The sequence below is a fragment of the Eulemur rufifrons genome, chromosome 2, assembly GCF_041146395.1.
Source record: "Eulemur rufifrons isolate Redbay chromosome 2, OSU_ERuf_1, whole genome shotgun sequence".
NCBI lineage: Eukaryota > Metazoa > Chordata > Mammalia > Primates > Lemuridae > Eulemur > Eulemur rufifrons.
This window is the reverse complement of record NC_090984.1, coordinates 20,927,131-20,949,790: the sequence shown is the minus strand read 5'-3', so window position 1 is coordinate 20,949,790 and position 22,660 is coordinate 20,927,131. Positions and strand designations below refer to the sequence as shown.

At 40.7% G+C, this 22,660-nt stretch overlaps 1 protein-coding gene across 2 annotated transcripts in view; it reads left to right on the top strand.

Annotated features, from left to right (window-relative positions):
- PEAK1 (pseudopodium enriched atypical kinase 1) overlaps nt 1-22,660 on the top strand; it is a 255,813-nt gene that overhangs the window by 187,980 nt on the left and 45,173 nt on the right. The window contains exons 6-7 of one of the 2 annotated variants that reach the window (XM_069481564.1): nt 8,894-12,159; nt 12,967-13,134. In XM_069481564.1, coding sequence (XP_069337665.1) covers nt 9,008-12,159; nt 12,967-12,970 — 3,156 coding nt within the window. In that variant the 5' untranslated portion in view covers nt 8,894-9,007 and the 3' untranslated portion in view covers nt 12,971-13,134. Of the gene's footprint in view, nt 1-8,893; nt 12,160-12,966; nt 13,135-22,660 lie in introns of those variants that run through there. The other variant, XM_069481556.1, reaches the window with a different exon arrangement.

The window sequence follows — 22,660 nt, the reverse complement described above, 5'->3', positions numbered from 1 at the left end:
ATTATTATTCAGCAAGCATTTATTTACTATCTAGTATGTTCCAAGGAATTCAAGAGATACAGAGATGAAAAAGACATAGCCCTGCCTTCCAGGGACTGATATAATTACAGTGCAATGTGGTGTTACAATAAAGGTATTTAGGGAGTCAGGCAAAGGCAAAGCTTCATCACAGAGGTAAAATTTAAACTAGATCTTGAAGGATAAAAAGGGTTTCGCCAAATCAAGCAGCATTATAGGAAATACATTATCACAAACAGAAGAAATAGCTCGTGAACAAAATAAAATGGTGAAAGACTGTGGAGTCCTTGGCTGTTCTTAGATAACATTTTAAACTCTTCTCTGATGTACACCTCTTAAGCAGCGGTCTGAAGTGGGTTCAGGGAACGTTTTGGAACTTATGGACTGGGCACTTAGCAGTGCTGCTGTGCGGTGGTGCATTTGCTGTGTAGGGATCCGACCCTGCGATGACTGCCAGGACAGGAACAGTGCGGGGTTCCGACCCTGCGATGACCGCCACGGGACAGGAACGGTGCGGGGTTCCGACCCTGCGATGACTGCCACGGGACAGGAACAGTGCGGGGTTCCGACCCTGCGATGACTGCCACGGGACAGGAACAGTGCAGGGTTCCGACCCTGCGATGACTGCCACGGGACAGGAACGGTGCGGGGTTCCGACCCTGCGATGACTGCCACGGGACAGGAACAGTGCGGGGTTCCGACCCTGCAATGACTGCCAGGACAGGAACAGTGCGGGGTTCCGACCCTGCGATGACCGCCACGGGACAGGAACGGTGCGGGGTTCCGACCCTGCGATGACTGCCACGGGACAGGAACAGTGCGGGGTTCCGACCCTGCGATGACCGCCACGGGACAGGAACAGTGCGGGGTTCCGACCCTGCGATGACTGCCATGCGACAGGAACAGTGCGGGGTTCCGACCCTGCGATGACCGCCACGGGACAGGAACAGTGCGGGGTTCCGTCCCTGCGATGACTGCCACGGGACAGGAACAGTGCGGGGTTCCGACCCTGCGATGACCGCCACGGGACAGGAACAGTGCGGGGTTCCGTCCCTGCGATGACCGCCACGGGACAGGAACAGTGCGGGGATCCGACCCTGCGATGACTGCCAGGACAGGAACAGTGTGGGGTTCCGACCCTGCGATGACCGCCACGGGACAGGAACAGTGCGGGGATCCGACCCTGCGATGACTGCCAGGACAGGAACGGTGCGGGGTTCCGACCCTGCGATGACTGCCAGGACAGGAACAGTGCGGGGTTCCGACCCTGCGATGACCGCCACGGGACAGGAACGGTGCGGGGTTCCGACCCTGCGATGACCGCCACGGGACAGGAACGGTGCGGGGTTCCGACCCTGCGATGACCGCCACGGGACAGGAACGGTGCGGGGTTCCGACCCTGCGATGACCGCCACGGGACAGGAACGGTGCGGGGTTCCGACCCTGCGATGACCGCCACGGGACAGGAACGGTGCGGGGTTCCGACCCTGCGATGACCGCCACGGGACAGGAACGGTGCGGGGTTCCGACCCTGCGATGACCGCCACGGGACAGGAACGGTGCGGGGTTCCGACCCTGCGATGACTGCCACACGACAGGAACAGTAGGTTTTTAGAAAAAGCTGTTTGGTTTGAACAATTGAAGTGGATGTGCTTCTGCCTTTCAATAGAGCTTTAGTGATGTTTTCAAAATTAAGCAGGTTTTACTTTGATTTCTTCTTTAGACAAAAGAATCTCATGTCTTAAGATCTTGCCTGTTCTTGTGATAGCAAGGAACTGTGATTTTTTTTATTTTTTTTTCTTTTTTTGGTCAGATCTCAAATTAAGAAAGTTCCTTTTACTCATGGAATTTCCATTTGTGTACCCAATTAAAGCTGTGTTTTATCTCCTGCAAAACCTCTTCCTGCAGCTTTGCTTTCACTTCCTCTCCCCACCCTTTTAGTCATGGACCGAAGGCTTTGGCAGCTGGTCGAGGTGTCGGGTCAGCATTTTTCACTCTGGAAGAAGGAAAGGTTGGGAACAGTGACGTGGAGATACTTGTCACATTTTCCTTTCCTTTTTATATAAGTGACCCACACCTTCCATTACAAAGGCCTAATGAGAACACTGGGTTATAAATTTTACCCTAGCATCCTAGAGGTGGACTAGTTTGTGAGATGACATATAGGTGATAGTTCCGCAATGAAAATGTCCTTAAAAGCTCACGTAGAGCAGGGAGGATTCTTGACTGTGCCTCCGAGGCGATGTGACAGATTTTATGGAGAGAGATAATGGCCTTCGGGGGTCACAGGATTTGGAAGGAGCTTAGCAGTTCATTCCCCATCCCCCTTTATTATTAACAGATTCCCCTTGGGTGCCTTTAGGAAATGCTCGTGTGTGGTGTTTGATATCCCACCTACACACTCTTCACTGCCGGAAATTGTGTCCAGCTTGAGGAGCTCCACCTCTTTCTTGCTGGCCAGTTTATTTCAAGATTGAAATCCAGTGTGGATTTGGGGTTTTTGTATCTAATCTGCTTGAAACTATTGGACTAGAAGCAAACTAATTACTGTCATTGTGTAGCAGTACAGAGAGTGAAAAACAGTAATAGGTTCTTAAAAAGCTGTCATGACTTGAAGTGAAATAGGCTACTCTTGAATAGCTTCATCTACAGCCTGAAGGGCTTTGGTCCTGAAAACTGTCAAATATGAAATAGGACTTTAGATCATGGAATCCTGGCCAGCTTCTAGGGGCAGTTTCAGCCATTAAACTCTCCCGTAGACCACTTCATCTGCAGGATTTGCTTTGAGATTATAAGGACCGTGGAGGCAAATGAGCTTTTCGTATCAAACATTCCATTTGGGTACTCTGTTTCAGACCTGTTTTGGCAAATAAATAGAAGACACCGGCGTAGACTGTTGTATTTCCTTGTTTAAGTGCCTCAGGAGACACATTTCTTATTTCTCAGGCATAACTTTGGTGACTGGAGTTTCCCATTTGGGAAATGTCCGTGTTGTGCAGGGAAAGCTGCTACTTATTATTGTTTGCCACTGAAATCATTTCACAAAGGCAGTCAAACCCAAGGATTGCTCTTTGGCTAGACCTGCATCTGGTACAGCTTCTCTCTCTGTGAGCCTGTGATAAGTTAAAATAGTTTTGACAGCATCTTTAAGTGTACATCTTTGTTTCCATGCATAATTAGTGTTTAAATGAAGCCCTCATATTTAAGGTTTGGTGGCTTAGACAGCAGCTCCATCTGGTGCTTGCTAAAGGTGTTTGCTTGGTTCATCTCTTGGTTTTATAGCAGCATGAATACGGATGTACACAGAACCCATGAACCAATGTCAAATCCAAGATGAGTTGCTATTGCACACAGCACTGATATAAGCTAATTGCGTTCCTGGTGGCTCTCATTTGGCTATTCTGTTGATAATGTGATAGCTGCTAATCAACTCAACAGCCGTCTTTTGGCTGAAGTTAAGCAGGGAATTATTTTTACTATTTTTCTACTAGTCTTGGAAAAATAAAATATACTATACTATTTAACAAAGAGAAAACTTAATCCCTTTCTTATTAGGGGTGAGTTTAACTTGGTTAACAAGATATTAGGCCAAGAAGCTGTATTCTTTTGTATTCACTACTGCACAGTGCCAAGTACACTGGGAATGTTTTTTAAGAAAATTTCTTGGTGACTGACAGGAACTGCCCCAAATTGTTAATAGAAGTTACTGCTAAATAATAGGATTACACATGGTTTCTACTTTCTTTATGCTTTTCTCAATTTCCACAGTGAGCATATACAACAAAAGAAAAAGATGTCTACCAAAAAAAAAAAAAAAAAAATCTAAAAACAAAAACAAATTATTTTTCGGTATAGCCTAGAGTCCCAGTTCTGACTTTTCTCATTTACTGTGTGGCCTTGGGAAAGTCACTTTTCTAGGCTTCAGTTCCCTTGTCCATAAAACAGAAGGACTGAACTAGGAACCTGCTCAGTTGTAGCATTCTAAGGTTTATGACTGTCCTCTTTTCCCTGTGTTTTCAGCCTCTGTCACTCTCCTGTGTCTTTCCCCAGTATTATCTTTCAACATCATCTAGTTTCTCCCGTCTTAAAATAAGGAAATTCTTTCTGGGCTCCCATCTTCCCAGCTCTTTCTTTCTTCCACTTACCACCTAAACTTCTCCAAAAATTATCTCCCGTTGCTCTACCACCTCACTCTTTAACTCACTTCGGTCTGGTTTCCTTCCGCACCACTGCACCAAAATAGTTCACGCCAAGGCCACTGATGAGCTTACGTTGCCAAGTCCAATGGCAGTATTTAAGTCTTCATTTTCCATTGCTTTTCAGCAGCATTTGAAACATTAATAGTTGTCTTTTCCCTCCTTCATGACATTTCCTCCTCTGGCTTTTGTGTCATAACACCTTGGCTGTTACTTTTTGGGAGGAGGAGTTACCCTCTTCTCCCTGGTTCAACCACCAAGGCCTCCTCCTCAGCTCACTCTCTATTTTCTTTTTGGCAGAGATATTCCTATACTGTTAATTTCCAAACAGATGAGAACTACAGAATTTTCATCTGTGTTCCAGACTCCTAAATCCAACTGCCTACTCTCTTATACGCAGGCTGACAAAATGTGGATTCATAGCCTTCCCTCCAACAAGTTGCACCTCCTCCAATGTAGTCATCTCGGTAAATGGCTCCACAAGTCATTTGAACACATCAACCCAAAACCTCAATACCTCTCGCTGTCTCCAAAATCCAGCCATTCCTGCGTCTCTTTCTCTGCCTTCCCTGACACCACACTAATCCAGGTCCTCATCAGATCATACTTTGTCCAAGTCAGCCCTTCAAGCAGCCTCCTTGCCTCCTGTCTTGTTCTTCTTCAGTCCATTCTCAACACAGCACCCAGAGCTGTCTTTTTTTTTTTTTTTAAGGCAGATTTATTGAGGTTTAATTTACATATAGTAAAATTCACCCTTTTCAGTGAATAGTTCAGTAAGTTTTGAAAAATGCATGTAGTTATGTAATCACCACCACACAACATGTGGATTGTTTCTAGTTTTGACTATAAACCCTCATGTACCGGTTTTAGTGTAAACACAAGTTTTCATTTATCTTGGGTAAATACCTAAGAGTGGGATTGCTGTGTTCCAAGGTTAAGTTTATGATTAACTTTATAAGCAACTGCCAAACTGCTTTCCAAAGTGCATGAACCGTTTGCCTTCCCACCAGCAATATATGAGAGTTCCAGTTGCTTGACATCCTCGGCAGCACCAGTTTTTGTTTTGTTTTTAATTTTGCTTTAACCATTCTTGTAAACATGTAGTGGTAGCTCAATTTTAATTTGCATTTCTTTGTGACTAATATATTTAGAGTCTTTCATGCATGCTTATATGCAATCTGTATATCTTTGAAATGTCTGCTCAAATCTTTTACCTGGTTTTTTTTTTTTTTGAGTTTTGAAAGTTTTTTTATATATTCTAGCTACAAAGTCCTTTTTCAGATATGTACTTGGCAAAACATTTCTCCTCATCTGTGGCTTGTCTTCATTCTCTTATTGGTATCTTTGGCAGAGCAAACATTTTTAATTTTGATGAAGTCCAAATTTATTAATTTGTTCTTTTATAAATCATACTTTTGGTGTTGTATCTCAGAACTCTTTGCGTAACCTAAGGCTGCAAAGATTTTCTCCTATGTTTTCTTCTAAAAGTTTTATAGCTTTATATTTTATACTTCAATCTATGATCTATTTCGAGTTAACTTTTGAGTATGGTGTGAAGTATAGATTGAGACTCATTTTGTTGCCTATAGGGATACAATTGTTCCAACAACATCTGTTGAAAAGATTCTCTTTTTTACTTTTTTCAAAAATCAGCTGTCTGTACTTATGTGGGTCTATTTGTGGACTCAAGTCTCTATCCTGTTCTGATCTATGTCAGGGTTTAGCAAACGTTTTCTGTAAAGGACCAGATAGTAAATATTTTAGGTTTTTTAGGCAAAAGACAAAGTGAAAGATATTATTTAGGTACTTTTATAACAACAGAAAAGACAAATTTCTGTAATTTTTTATAAAATTCAAAATATAATTAAGTACAATATTTTGTAACACAGATCTACTAGTAAAAAGAATGAAAGTCTTTCTCGCATAGAAGAATAACATTTTACTTTATTAGTGTTCAAAGTTAGTGTTTCAGTAAAATCAATTATAAATATTCATTTGTTAATGCATATCTATAATGAAATTTTACATATTTTATCTTTGAAAAATGTCTTTTCACATAGGCATACATGTACCAGTGGAAATCCTGCAATTCGTAGAGTGCCAAAAAGCAATGTAAAGCAGTAAGAGTGCCATAGTCTCTGTCATAGCTACTCATGTCTCCATTGTAGCACAAAAGCCACCATAGGCAATATGTAAACAAATGAGTGTGACCGGTGTTCCAATAGAGCTTTATTTGTGGTCACTGAAATTTGAATTTCATATAATTTTCACTTGTCAGAAAATATTATTCTGCTTTTGATTTTTTTCCAACCATTTAAAAATATAAAAAGCATCCTTAGCTTCAGATACAAAAATAGGGACAAGCTAGAACTGGCCTATATGCTGTAATTTGCTTACCTCTCCCCTTTCTTCTGCTCTTCCCCATCTATCAGTGTTTTGTAGTTTTTCATATATAGATTTTAGATTTTACACATATTTTATTAGATTTATATAGCTAAGTATTTCATGTTTTTTGATCAGAGCTGTCTTTTTAAAATGCAAATTGGATTATGTTGTTTCCCCTGTTCAGAACCCTTCAGTGGCTTCCCACTGCTCTTAGGATAAACTGCATAATCTTTAAAAGCCTAAAAGGCCCTGCAGGATCTGGCCCCTGCTCTCCTTTGCAGCTTAATTTTATGCTACTTTCCCCCCGTCTCTCGCAAGGTTCAAGTCTCAGACTAGCAGGAAATGGTTTTATCAACTAAGGGGTATAACTTTTAGAATATCTGAAAGAGTAAATAAATATCTTTAAACACTCGAAGAATGTATTTTAGCCTTATTCAGTCGATGGGCTCTCTATGTGAACTTCTTTGGTCGTAAAGTCTATGCTGCTTCCTCTAAGGCAGAGTGCTTTATAAGAACTGTTTATGAGGGACTTCACTTTGTATATATTAGCTAAAGAAAATATTTTCATTCCATAGAAACATACTGAAAGTTGGCAAAAAGGCTGGATTTCTGACCAAAGTAAGAATCATGTCCCTGTCGTTGTATATGAATAAAGGTAAACTTTCCAGCTATCAAAATAGTTCTTACAAGCCTACTGCCAACTTTATTATAATATTCAAAGTAGAAACGTAGGACTGTAGTGGTGTTCTGTGGGAAGATCTGCAGCTATGTGCCTAAGACATGAGAGAGAGAGACACAAGATTCATGGTTTTAAACAAACCTTAAAACCAGCACATTTCATCAACTAATGTTTATTCAGCTCCTCATATTAGACATATAGAGATGAATAAGATATAGCCCTTACCTTAAAGGAGCTCAAAAACTAATGGGGACACAGATGATTAAAACTGAGAGCACTTGCTCAAGCAGGTGTGTCTAAAAGACTTTGATAATACCAAGGAGTAAATGAGTAACCCAGTGGGATTGAGAGTATGATGAGGCTAGTTGATATTTAAGACACGAGGCTAGAAGGGAGGCAAGAACCATATCAAAGGCTAAGGGGGTTGGATTCCATCCTCAGAGGTCCTAACACCTCACTGAGCATACCTGGATCCAGATTCCTGGATTCTTCCACCAGAGATGGAGTAGATAGGTCTAAAGTAGTTCCCTAGGTGGTTCTTATTTAGCTGGCAACTCCCAGACTGCACACTGACATTTGGGAGCCAATGCATTAGGTAAGATTGAGCTACAGTATAGTTTTTAAGCTACTTCATAAAATGGTCATATTAGCATTTTAGAAAGTTAAATCTGATAGAGGTATAGAACAGTGGAATCATCTGAGAATCTCATTAAAATACAAAATTTGGTCCAGTAGGACTGCAGTTGGACCTAAGATAACTGCACTTCTAACAAGTTCTCAGGTGAGTCTGGTACTCCCTATCTGAGAAACACACTTTGAGTAGCAAGGGTACAGAGGATGGATTGGAATGGGAAGAAACTGTAGGCATGGAGATCAGTTTTCAGCTGTCACAATAATCTGGGTAAGAGATAGTGGGTATCTGAACTACTAGCAGTGTCTGGTAATGGCAAGAATAGGTTATGGTAAAATGTAATGAGATAGAATTGACAAGACTAACTTAGGGAGTTAGTAAGATTTGGAGTTAGAAGTGCCAAGAGTGGTGTGAAGGTTGAAGCTTACCTGTCTAGTTGGATGGCGGTGACATTAACTAAAATATAGGATAAAGGAAAAGTAAGAAGGTGGCCTGGGGTGTGGAGGAGGGCTGGTTAGAGGAGTAAGTTTCTTGGAGCTAGAACAGGGGTAGCCAGAGGAGGATTCATTTTGAATGCAGTCAGTTTGAGGAGTCTATGAAATATCTAAAATTTCAAGGGTAGGTGGAAGAAGAGGAACTTACAGAGGACTAAGAAGTATTGGAGAGATTGGTGGATAACAAAAAGAACAGTATCAAAGGCATTTCCAGAAGAGAAAGGTCACAGTTCATTGCCACAGAGACATCAAGCCAAAGATTATGTATGGTTTGATAAGAGTGTATAAAATTAAGATTAAAAGGCTAACTTTCCAAGATGCTGATTGGCTAAAGGAAGATTATGAAGTATCCAAATTAGTTTATCTCTCAATCTTTTAATTTAAGGAAAAGTTTAGGAATAGAGCTAGTTTTTTTCAAGTCACTCACAATGGTAAGCCTCACAGTGCCTTTTTCATTCAGATTTTTTTTTCTTTTTTTTTCCCCCTACAGATTGATCATACTTGGAAGAGCTGCTATAACACATAGGGGAGGTGAAAACTAATGGATGAAAACTTTGTCATGCACTGAAAGAAAAGCATTGTCTGTGAAGTTCTATTTTTAAAAATGTCTGCTTGTAACACCTTTACTGAACACGTTTGGAAACCTGGTGAATGCAAGAATTGCTTTCAACCTAAAAGCTTGCATCAGCTCCCCCCAGACCCCGAGAAGGCACCCATCACCCATGGCAATGTGAAAACTAATGCCAATCACAGTAACAACCACCGCATCCGGAACACCGGAAATATCCGGCCTCCTGTGGCTAAAAAACCCACTATAGCTGTGAAACCCACTATGATGGTGGCAGATGGACAAAGTGTATGTGGTGAGCTTAGCATCCAAGAACACTGTGAGAACAAACCTGTCATCATAGGGTGGAACCGAAACAGAACTGCTTTGAGTCAGAAACCACTCAACAATAATAATGAAGATGATGTTGAAGGATTTAGCCACGTTCCTAAGCCGTACGGCAATAATGATAGTGCAAAGAAGATATCAAATAACAATAATGGACTAACTGAAGTGTTAAAGGAGATAGCAGGTTTGGATACCACCACTCAGATAAGAGGAAATGAAACAAACTCCAGAGAAACATTCTTAGGAAGAATAAACGATTGCTATAAACGATCGCTGGAAAGAAAGCTTCCACCAAGTTGCATGCTAGGCGGCATGAAGGATACTCAGGGCAAGCATGTCATCCTGAGTGGGAGCACAGAAGTGATCAGTAATGAAGGGGGCCGGTTCTGTTACCCAGAGTTTTCCAGTGGCGAGGAGAGTGAAGAAGATGTACTTTTCAGTAACATGGAGGAGGAGCACGAGAGCTGGGATGAGAGTGATGAAGAGCTATTGGCCATGGAGATTCGCATGAGAGGGCAACCTCGCTTTGCCAACTTTAGGGCAAACACTTTGTCTCCTGTTCGATTCTCTGTGGACAAAAAATGGAATACTGTCCCCCTGCGAAATAAGTCTCTGCAGAGAATCTGTGCTGTAGACTATGACGACAGCTATGATGAAATACTGAATGGTTATGAGGAAAATTCTGTGGTCTCTTATGGACAAGGAAGCATTCAGAGCATGGTGTCATCTGACTCCACATCACCAGACTCTTCTCTAACAGAAGAATCACGTTCTGAGACAGCCAGTAGTTTATCCCAGAAGATTTGTAATGGGGGGATATCTCCTAGCAACCCAGGAGATTCTAAGGACATGAAGGAAATTGAGCCCAATTATGAAAGTCTCTCTGGTAATCAGGAGAAGGACTCATCACAAGCTTCCAAAAGCTCAGTAAAAGTTCCAGAGACACACAAAGCCGTCCTTGCTCTCCGATTAGAAGAGAAAGATGGCAAGATTGCTGTACAAACTGAGAAGCAAGAAAGTAAAACCTCTACAGATATTGCTGGGCAAGCAGTAACCATAAACCTCGTCCCTGTGGAAGAACAAGCAAAGCCCTACCGAGTTGTGAATCTGGAACAGCCATTGTGCAAGCCGTATACCGTCGTGGATGTGTCGGCAGCCATGGCCAGTGAGCACCTTGAGGGCCCTGTTAACAGCCCCAAGACGAAAAGCTCATCTTCTACTCCGAACTCTCCAGTGACATCACCTGCATTGATACCAGGACAAGCAAGTGCCCATTTCCAAAAATCCAGTGCAATCCGATACCAGGAAGTATGGACTTCCAGCACCAGTCCACGACAAAAGATACCTAAAGTGGAATTAATTACTGGTAGAACTGGACCAAATGTCCCTCCAAGGAAAAACTGTCACAAATCAGCACCTACTTCACCCACAGCTACCAACATTTCCTCCAAAACCATCCCCGTTAAGTCCCCTAATTTGTCTGAGATAAAATTTAATAGTTACAACAATGCTGGTATGCCACCTTTCCCAATTATCATTCATGATGAGCCAACTTATGCTCGAAGTTCCAAAAATGCTATCAAAGTTCCCATTGTTATCAATCCAAATGCATATGACAATCTAGCCATCTACAAAAGTTTTCTGGGAACAAGTGGAGAGCTCTCGGTGAAGGAAAAAACCACAAGTGTCATAAGCCATACCTATGAAGAAATAGAAACTGAAAGCAAAGTGTCTGATAACACCACTAGCAAACCCACTGAATGTCCCCAACCTAAAGGGGTTTCAAACAGCACAGAGCGTAAAAGGGGCTCAGTGGCTCAGAAGGTTCAGGAGTTTAACAACTGTCTCAACAGAGGTCAGTCTTCACCACAGAGAAGCTATAGTTCCAGCCACAGCTCCCCAGCAAAGATGCAGAGAACCACTCAGGAGCCTACGGCCAAAACGGAAGGCGTTCAGGAGTCTCAGATGGTGGGCAGCGGTGGCGGCAGCGGCACGAGGGAGAAAGCAAGCACAGTGCTTTCTCAGATCGTGGCTTCCATCCAGCCGCCACAGTCTCCTCCAGAAACCCCTCAGTCTGGCCCTAAAGTTTGCAGTGTGGAAGAGCTCTACGCCATTCCTCCAGATGCCGATGATGCTAAGGGCACACTGAAGAGTACACCAGCCCGGCCCAAATCTCTCTTTACATCTCAGTCTAGTGGTGAAGCTGAAGCACCTCAGACCATAGAAAGTCCTACCACCAAAGTACAGAAAGATCCATTCACAAAGCCAGTCACCTCCCCTCCCTCCAAGTTAGTGACTAACCTCCAAAGTGAGCCACCACCTCCTTTTCCCCCACCACGCTCTACTTCCTCTCCGTACCATGCAAGTAACCTTTTGCAGAGGCATTTCACCAACTGGACCAAGCCAACCAGCCCTGCCAGATCAACAGAAGCCGAATCAGTTTTGCATTCTGAAGGTAGCAGGCGGGCAGCCGATGCAAAGCCCAAGCGCTGGATATCCTTTAAAAGCTTCTTCCGCCGCCGGAAAACGGATGAAGAGGATGACAAAGAAAAGGAGCGAGAGAAAGGAAAACTGGTGGGCCTGGATGGCACAGTCATCCACATGCTGCCTCCTCCTCCAGTTCAGCGGCATCACTGGTTCACAGAGGCAAAAGGAGAGTCCAGTGAGAAACCAGCCATTGTCTTCATGTACAGGTGTGACCCTGCCCAAGGCCAGCTCAACGTGGATCAGAGCAAGGCTGGGGCAGACCAGACAGCAGTCACGGAGAAGGGTAGGACAGAGGATGCGTTACTGCCGGACTCAGAGGAGAAGAAGAAAAGGCATCATTCTTCTCCATCACAGATTCCTAAAAAAATTCTCAGGTATGTAAAATAAAGTGGCAGCATATGGGAATTTTTTAAAATGCATTTTCAGGTGGTAAGTTTTTATGTCTTTAAGATTACCTAAGAGCCATTTCTGTTTGTAAGTAGCACTCTGTGGCTATCATCTATCTTTATAACTGCATTCCAAGATTAGAATAATATTAAAGTGGTCTTATTGCACTGAACAAGGTTTATAGCCCTAGATCTTTGGCTAAAGTAGCCTGCTGCATTCTGGTGAACGCAGAGGGGCTTTAACGTAGAAAAGCAAATCCATAATCCCCGACTAGCAATGAATAATACGTTGTTTTGAAATGCTGTGATAGTGTGAGGAAGAAATGGGATCAAATGAACAAATGTTCTTTACCTCATTATAAATGAAATAACACTCTTCCCTCACTGTAAATGAAATAAAGTTCTTCAAGCAATTCTTTCTGGCTTCTACCGAAGTGTTATCTCTATATGCATTACTTATTTTAAAGAAGTATTTGTTTTTTTAATGCTGTCTCTTCCTGTCCTCCTTCCATGTGTTTTGGAAAAAATGAGGAGTAGGGAGCACACAGTTTATAGTTATTTGACATGTAGGTGAAATAGGAGAAATTGGTTATTGAGTTGAGACCCAGTGGTATAATCCTCAGTTCAGCTAGGGAGATTGTATACCCACATTAGTTTTCTTTAATACCTTAATAAATATTTATTGATCACTTACTCTGTGTAAGGCATATGATAAATATTTATCTTAAGTTCTTATAAAATCTTATAAATTGGCTATATTCTTATAAAATCTTATAAATTGGCTATATTCTTCAGATGAGGAAACTGAAAATCAGAGCAGAATTGGCCAGAGCCACAAAGCTAGTACTTGTCAGAGATGGAATAAAACCCTAATCTGTCTCACTATAAGTTTGTATTTCTCCTGTAATGTTGCATTGTTAATGAACACAAGATCAAACAAAATTGTTATATTTTCACTTGTAATCATTCACATAAACATGTTTAGGAAGGCTAAGTTTTTCTTTCTCATTGATATTATAAATAAAATTAGTGAGCTACCAATAAAAACAAGGAACTTTTTTTTTAATCAAAGTTTGTGGCAAATAGGATGATTTCCTTATACTTCCTGTCCTTTTTATTCTTAAACAAGGATATGACCTGAGTACTCCATTTATCTGATTCTGAGTCCTCCTGCCTCCTAACTTATAATAAACCTTCTCTACCTGGCCTGGCCACCTCTCCTGAAAACCCAGCAAATCTGACAGGGCAGATCCTTTCACCAGTTTTTCTTTAGAAAAGTATAATAAAAAATAAAGTGAACACTTAATGCCTTCACTGATCTTAGAAAAAATTGCTAGGAAGTTTTTTTTAATATATTCTTTACTAAAATGAGCTTTTTACATATCTCCAAATAATTGTCAAAATGCTAGCAAGTCCCTGTTTTCCTTAAATCCATGTAATAACAAAGCAACTAGAATAGTGGTAATATATTCATAGGAAGAGTAGGCTTGTCATTGGTAGTTGAATGTTGTATTCCATGGTAGTGTACTTAATGACAGAATGTTGTACTTCAGTAGTAACAAAATGCATGTATCGCAGGTTACTGTTTTATTTAGAAAAGAGGCAATTTAAACAGCACACGGTTGGAGTTATCCAGGAGGGAATGGCAGATAGTTTTTACAGTTCAATAAATGGGTTTACTCCTAATTAAGTACGGCTGGGGTGGCATATTTCTCCACACTCTGGAAGGCAGAACCAAGAAATTATTTAGCCTCTCTTCTGTGGAATGAAACTCTCTCCTTTGGCTGCACGCCACTGTATATGTGCTTAAGCGCAGCCCACACACTGGGCATGTTGGAGCCCTTACTATACAGTTTGTATTTTCACAGATTTCACAGATTTGGTTATACCTGGACCAGTCATATCTTCCAAAAGTTACCAGTTTTTTTATACGTAAGATCCGTAAATTCAAATGACACAGTTGATTTGCTCTGTTGGTTGTCGAATCTGACCATTTCGCAATCATCCAGAGGGCTGTTAAAACACAGACTGTTGGGCCCCACCCCAGAGTTTTTGCTTCAGTAGGTTTTGGATGGGTCTTGATAATTTGCACTTCTAAGAAGTTCCCAGGTGATGCTGATGCTGCTGGTCCTCGGGCCACATGTTACAAGAGCTGGGCTCACCACCTTCTGAAGCTCCGTGCTGTCCAAGAAAGCAGCGATTGAGGTATCAGGTTTTTCTTTGAAGCACATTGGGATTTTCACATTTCATAGTGTCCCAGACTAAGTAGAAAAACAAGTATTCAATAGGTTTTTTTTAAAAAAGGTTTGAAAAGTTTAAAACATGAATACACATATTGAAAAATATACACCGTTTGCTTGTTTAATAATTACCTCATTTACTTGGATACACTATTGGTATTTACTTGAAGCAACTTTGAGAGAAAAAACATTACTATCAAATGTCAACATTTATGTTTCAGGCTTGATGGCAGCGTGACCATTAAATTACCATCCCAGGCTGGGAACACACGCTGAAAGAAATGAAAATAGTTTTTCTATAAGTAAATGAAGATTTCAAAGTTAAACTGTACATAAGGAATGAAGAATGAAAAAATACTGTACTGAAGGCCAGACCTCAGGCTCTGAAAGATGAGGAACATTATAGAGCCTTTCATTATGGGATTAGATAGTTACTAAGTTCATTTATTTGACCGTTCAGGAGATATAAATTGAATAACTTTGCCACAGGCCCTGGAACAAATAGGAGGAAAGGTTACGCTGAAATAATGGGCCTGAGTTTGACTTCAGTTTTGGCTTTCTGTCTGGTCCTGTACAGGGCTATAATCATACCTATCACATAGAATTAATTAGGAAATTAAATTAGGAAACATGTACAAAGCTTAGCACAGGGTCTGGCACATACTGGGTGCTTTAAAATGTTAGTAGCCCCTCTGCCCTCAGTGTGATAAATTTTCAAACAATGTGCGAGTAATACAGAAGCACAAAAGACAGAGTGATTAAATCAGCGTGACACAAACCTCTGAGGAATGAAATCCAAACCAGATCTTAAAAGACAAAAAGGATTTCGCCACCTGGTTGGAAAAGACAATGCAGGCAAAACAAACAACATATGAAAGTCACAGAGATGAAAATGATGGCAAACAGAGCAGGACATGTGGCCAGAAAAGGGTAATGAATAGTCCAGTGGGTCTAAAAAATTCAGACTCATAGAAGGAGAGACTAGAATGGTAGTTCCAAGAGGCTGGGTGGGACGGGTGGATGGGGACAAGGAGAGAGGAAATGTTGGTCAAAGGGTACAAAGTTTCACTTAGAAAGGAGAAATAAGTTTTAGTGATTGGGGCCAGGCAGGGCATGGTGGCTCACGCCTGTAATCCTAGCACTCTGAGAGGCTGAGGCAGGAGGATCACTTGAGCTCAGGAGTTTGAGACCAGCCTGAGCAAGAGTGAGACCCAGTCTCTACCAAAAATAGAAAAATTATCCAGGCGTGGTGGCATACGCCTGTAATCCCAGCTACTTGGGAGGCTGAGGCAGGAGGATAGCTTGAGCCCAGGAGTTTGAGGTTGCTGTGAGCTAGGCTAACGCCATAACTCTCTAGCCTGGGTGACAGAGTGAGACTCTGTCTCAGAAAAAAAAGTTTTAGTGATCTGTTGTACAGCATGGTGACTATAGTTAATAATAACGTTTTAACATATTTCAAAATTGCTAAAAGAGTAGATTTTAAATGTTCTCAGTACAATAAAATAAGTAGGCGAGGTGATGGACATGTTAATTAGCTTTATTTATTCTTTCTACAACATATACATATATCAAAATATCACATTGTACCCCACAAATATATATTATTATTTGTCATTTAAAATTGTTTTAAACTTAATTTAAAAAATAGTCCAGTGGTTCTTAAACTATGGACCATGTAAGATCAAATAGTGACCATACAAAGGTCACTGTATTCATAGTAATACTAAGACATTTGTCTTTTTCACTGTGTTGACATTTGCACTGACGGTGCAAAAACAGTAGTGGGTGAAACTACTTGCACCTTAGCACAAATCAAAGCCATGGCACCATATCGTAGTGGGAGTTTCTTTAAAAATCCAATTTTACTTTAGAATGTCCTTGAAATTTTATTAATTCTCAACCCCTGAGTGCTTGTGTTTTTTTTAAATTCTGTGTGATGAAATGAGAAGTACACATAGAGTACTTCTGCTACATACGAAAGTATGGTGGTCGTCTCAAAGAAAAGCACTTGTGAAATGGTTTGCACTGCAAAGTTTGAGCTAGTTCTCTCTTTCATAGGCCACCTCAAAAGAACAGCTGACAGGCCAATTGTGGTTATTCAAACTTGAGTGTTTGGCAGATAATTTGTTAAGAATGAATATAGCAAACCTATTCCGTCAAGGAAAACAACTGACTGTATTTGTTGTCAGTGATAAAATTCAAACTTTTGAGCAAAATAAGAATTTTTTAAAACTCTTATTTGCCACCGTGACCTTGACAGCTTCCTAAATAATTAAACATTTTTCTAATGAGATTGGTGGTGGAATTAGCAAGAGTTGTTAAAAATATTATATAATGAAATATGTCAACATGTGGAGAATCTGCATAACTCAGTAAACCAGTGATTTCCAAATAACGTAATGCGTGTACAAAATTATGCATGAATAAAAGATACATTGAAATTGCAAGATAGACCAATGGATTTTAATGTAACTGAGTACAAAAAGTTTGTTGGTAATGGTTTCAGATTCCACACTGCAACTGCCCTTTAAGAAACTACTGCTTAGCAAGTTCTGGTATAATGCCAAGAAGAATATCCATAGTTTTCTAAAAAACTATTAAAATTTTCCTCCCTTTTCACCTACAAATCTGAATGAGATCATATTTTTCATATTCTTTAATCAAGGCAACATATCACAGCAGATTGAATGTAGACACAAATATAAGACTTGAGCCCTCCTCTGTTAAGCCAGACATTAAAGAGATTTGAAAAAATATTATTTAGGTTAATATCTAAAGGTTTTTTTCTAACTTTTTTAAATTTTAAAAATTGTTTAATTGACACATAACATAATTGTACATATTTATGGGTACATAGTGACGTGATACATATATAGTGATAGGATCAGGATAATTAGCATATCCATCATCTCAAACATTTGTCATTTCTTTTGTATTGGGAACATTCAATATCCTCCTCCTAGCTATTTGGAACTATATATAGTCATCCTACAGTGCTATAGACCACTAGGATTTATTCCTCCTATCTAGCTGTAATATTATGTCTTTTAAAAAATCTCTCCCTATTCCCCCTACCCTTCCCAGCCTCTAATATCCTCTGTTCTACTTTTTACATCTATAACTGTGGTCCCCAAACCCCAGGCTGTAGACCAGTACCAGTCCGTGGCCTGTTAGGAACCGGGCTGCACAGCAGAAGGTCAGTGGAGGGCAAGCCAGCCTCGCTTCATCTGTATTTACAGCCGCTCCCCATCACTCCTATCACAGCATAAGCTCTGCTTCTTGTCAGATCAGCCGCATTAGATTCTCACAGGAGCTTGAACCCTACTCTAAACTGCTGCACATGCGAGGGATCTAGGTTGCACACTTCTTATGAGAATCTAGTGCCTGATGATCTGAGGTGGAGCTGAGGTGGTGATGCTAGTGCTGGGGAGCAGCTGCAAATACAGATTATCATTAGCGGAGAGGTTTGACTGCACAATAAATGTAATGCACTTGAATCATCCCAAAACCATCCCCCGCCCCACCAGTCTATGGAAAAATTGTCTTCCATGAAACCAGTCCCTGGTGCCAAAAAGGTTGGGGACCACTGTTCTATGAGATCACCTTTTTTTTTTTAGCTTCCACATAGGAATGAGAACATGGCAGCATTTAACTTTCTGTTCCCGGCTTACTTCACTTAACATAATGTCCTCTGGTTCCATCCATGCTGCCATGAGAAAGTTTTTTTTTAATTAATTTATAATTATATGGCAATAGGTATAAGCCACACAAACAAGAGCCCTTGTGGTTCTTAATTTTTAAGACTGTAAAACAATCCTGAGACCAAAAAGTTTCAGAAGTACTGAAACAGGCTGTGAAGAGCCTTGAGTGATATGTGGAAATATCTGGCCTTTATCCTATAGATTTTGTAGAGGAAACAGTTTTTAAGCAAGAAAGTAACATGAATTTTTTTCTAATATCTTTTTTTGGCAGTAGTATTGAAAAGGTACTAGAAGATGGGTTACCAGGGGATCCCATTTTCGTTCAGGAATGTATACATAGGCATCATTTCTATCTGGCTAGACTGGATCAAGAGAAATTAATTTGGGGCCAGGTGTAGGGCCTAGCACTCTGGAGGCTGAGGCGGGATGATCACTTAAGCTCAGGAGCTTGAGACCAGCCTGAGCAAGAGCGAGACCCCGTCTCTACTAAAAATAGAAAAATTAGCCGGGTGTCCTGGTGAGCATCTGCAGTCCCAGCTACTCAGGAGGCCAAGGCGGGAGGATCGCTTGAGCCCAGGAGTTTGAGGTGCAGTTTGCTATGATGATTGTGATGATGCCACTGCACTCTAGCCCAGGCAACACAGTGAGACTCTGTCTCAAAAAAAAAAAAAGAAGACAGTTTTGTCTGTGGCCAGTTGGGAATTTCTCAACTGTCATTTTTAGAATGATACCTACCTACCTACCATCTCTGCAACTCTTTGGTGTCCATAACATGAGAAATAACATTGCATAGCATAGTGGGGAAAATGCCAGCACTGGAGGCAAAAATTTCAATTCTGACTTTACCACTGAGTAGTTGTGACTTTTGACTTAATCTCTCTGAGGCATATTTTCCCTGCCTATACAATAGGAATAATAGGAGTAATAATACCTACCTTATAGAGATATTTTGAGAGCTACATAGATAATATCTGTAAGCACCTAACATAATAATTTACAATAGGAGTTCCTTTACAAATTACGCTTAGGGAACAAAAATTTAAGATCATCCTTGTGGGAGGAGTCCATCAGCCCCCATGGTGGGGGCCAAGTGCCACTCTTTGCCTCTAAAAAAAAAAACAAAGATCATCCTTCCTTAATATCTTGCCCTTGCCCCTTGCTTCATATCTCAGAATATTAATCTTAATATTCTCAGAATAGTCACATGCTCTTTCTTAAATGTAAATCCAGTCCTCTTACCACACTGAAGAAGGCCCTATATATGTGGCATCTGTCTACCTTTTAATCTTACCCTCTTGGGTTTAATCTCACCCCCTTGCACATGAACCTCCAGTTGTTCTGGGTTCCTTTCCTTCTGAGTGCCTTGTGTACAACATTGATCTTGGAATCAGTACCACAGGATTACCTTGTAATTGAGACTATCTTAAAATTGTTCCTTTTTTGTTTCATTTTATTTTAAACTTTTTATGATAGAACATTTTAAACACATACAAAAGCAGGTAGATTAGACTAATAAACCACCATTTACCACAGAAACCACACTTTAACAATTACCAATTGATGACCAATCTTGTTTTGTCTATACCTTTATCCACTTCCCCCATTATTTTGAAGCAAATTCCAGATATCATTTCATTTGTAAATATTTCAGCATCTCTAAAAGATAAGCTTTCCCCACCCTACCCCCATCGTAACCATATATACTGAAAAGGGTTCTTTAAACCCTAATGGCTAACCCCTGGCTCAACAGCATCTGGTATCAAAATTTTAAATACTATAAATATTCTGATGACTCCGATATCTTTATCCCTGACCTCTCCCTCATGATTCACATGAACTTTCCATTCAATATCTCCACTTCAAATAAACATTTCAAATGAAACATGGCCAAAACAGAACTCTTAATTTTTCCCTACAAATCTGTTCCATCCCAAGTCTTCCCTTCTTGGTACATAGCCCACCATCCATGCCGCTACTCAAGCTAGAAAACTAAGAGTCATCCTTGATTTTCTCTTTCCCTCACCCCCCCGTACATCCAAAATATCAAGCCCTGTTTATTCAACCTCCAAAATGTATCCCAAATATATCTACTTCTCTCCATCTCTGCTTTTACCACCCTGGTCCAAACTACTCATCTCTCATCTGTTTACTAAAGCAGTTTCCTAGTTGATCTCTCTGCCTAATCCCTTGTCCCTTGTAATCTATTCTTTTTAGAACAGCCCAGTACTCTTTTTAAAATGTAAATCCCGTGGTTTGACCACAGTGAACGAAGTCCCTGCGCAACATGACCTCTGCCTACCTGTTTAACCTATCTCCTACTACTCACCCCCTCGCTCACGAACTACTCAAAATACTAGCTTGCTTTCTGTTCCTCAAACAAGCCAAACGCAGGACTGCAGGACTGCGTTAGGCCCTTTTTATTAGCTACTCTCTGTTTGGAAGGCTTCCTTCAGATCTTTGCTTGGCTGGTTCCTTGTCATTCAGCTCTCAATTTAAATGTCACCTCCTCAGAAAATTCTTCACTGACCTCCCAGTCTAAAGAAACTCCCCCGGGGGCGGGGGCAGGGGCGGGGGCGGGGGTGGGTGGGGTGGGGAGGCAAGGGGAATATACGTAACCTAAACTTTTGTACCCCTACAATTTACTGAAATAATAATAATCAAAAAAAAAGAAACTCCCCCAGCCCTGTCACTCTCCATCACATCACTGTTTATTTTAGATTTATCCATGTTTATAACTTTTTCTATTCCTTCTCCATTTTACTTCTGCTTTCTGGATTCAATTTCCTTTTTCCTGCCTTCCTACTTTCCTTCCTTTCCTACCCTTCTAGTAGTCTTTTCAATGAACTGTGGTAGTAAACTCTTGGTATTGACTAAAATTATATTTATTCACGTGTTTCATTTTCAAACACAAGTTCTATGTCCAAATTATGTCCCCGAATGTAAGAATACCACCAAATACAAATTGCCCAGTTCAGGTATTTAGTCCCACCTGTGTGTAAATAATTTTTTTCTTAATTGGTAAGCAAGATCTATTGCCAATCACATACATGTCCTTAAAATTTTAGTTCAGCCAGGTGTGGCAGCATGTGCCTGTAGTCCCAGCTACTCAGGAGGCTGAGGCAGGAGGATTGCTTGAGCCCAGGACTTTGATTAAGTCTAGCCTAGGCAACATAGCAAGACTCCATCTCTAAAAAAACAAATTAAAAAAATTTTAGTTCAAAAATTTATTTTTCTAATGAAAAAAATCTAATCTAGTGATTAAGAAAATAACTATAACACTCCAGCTAAAGTTAAGGATGTCATTTGCTACCTCAATGGCCTCTTGATCTTTAGCTAACCTTTCAAATGCCACCAACCCTGAACATCATGTTCCTAATTAAAGAAGACCCCGAATGTGTACTCTGGAATACCATGTAAATCCAGTTTCTTCAGGACTCCCAGAACCATGTCAGGAATCCAGCTGTGTCTAGCACAGCTGGGATTCTGTCCAAACCGCAGCTGACTTCTGGTTTCGACAGGCAGATTAGATTTGGCATACCTTTACTCCCTTAGGAATGCTGTTCCTCTGTATCAACCTTTACCCTTCCAAGTCCTTTTGGATCGTCTCAGAGACCATATAGTTAAACTATACTCCTCAACAATCCAGGAGTCAATCCTGGGAGCCCTCTAATCCACTCCAGGGTTCAAGGGTATAGATCAAGAGTTGGCAAACTATAGTCAGTGGTTCAAAGTCAACCTGTTACCTGTTTTTGTAAATGAAGTAGTATTGGAAAATAGCCACTCTTCATCTTTTACATGTTGTCTATGGCTTCTCTTGCACTACAATGATAGGACTGAGTAGTAGAAACCATAGGGTCCACAAAGCCTAAATAAAATATTTACTGTCTAGCCTTTTACAGAAAACGTTTGCTGATCCCTGGGCTAAGCTATAGTATCAGATTTGTCTGTGGTTGTCAAGTATGCTAGTGGCCTGTTAGCCATTCCAGCCAAACACCAAAAAGGTTTGGTACTCACTAAAGTAATCAGAGTCTGCATCTCTTAATATACACGTGTATATACACATACAGTATGGAAAATTAAAATCTCAACACTTCTTAGACTATGGTAAAATGTCATGTCCTTCTCTATGGAAAATTCAGTTGGAAGTTTGAATTGTTTTAATATTTAGCTCCAATTATATCTTAATTTATATTATCTCTACTTTTTACTAAGAGAATCCTGTCAAAGTCGTCTTTTCATGCTTAGGAGCAAGCTGGCCTCTGAAGATCAAATTCCTACTTCTCATAAAGAAAAAAATAATTGGAGACAGAGGCTGAAAATAGCTGCTTGCTCTCCTGATCACATGTTCTTTGGCTCTAAAAAAGCTTCTGGATCATCAGCATTTATAAAGATCACATCTACATTTGCTGACATATTGTTCCTAAAGTTCAGATGAGTTCATGAAGTCCTTACCATTGAATTTTTAAATAATCGTGTTTTAGAGAAAACTGATAAGTATCTTCATCCTAATCACAGAATAATGCAGAATGGTTGTGTTTATATGCACCA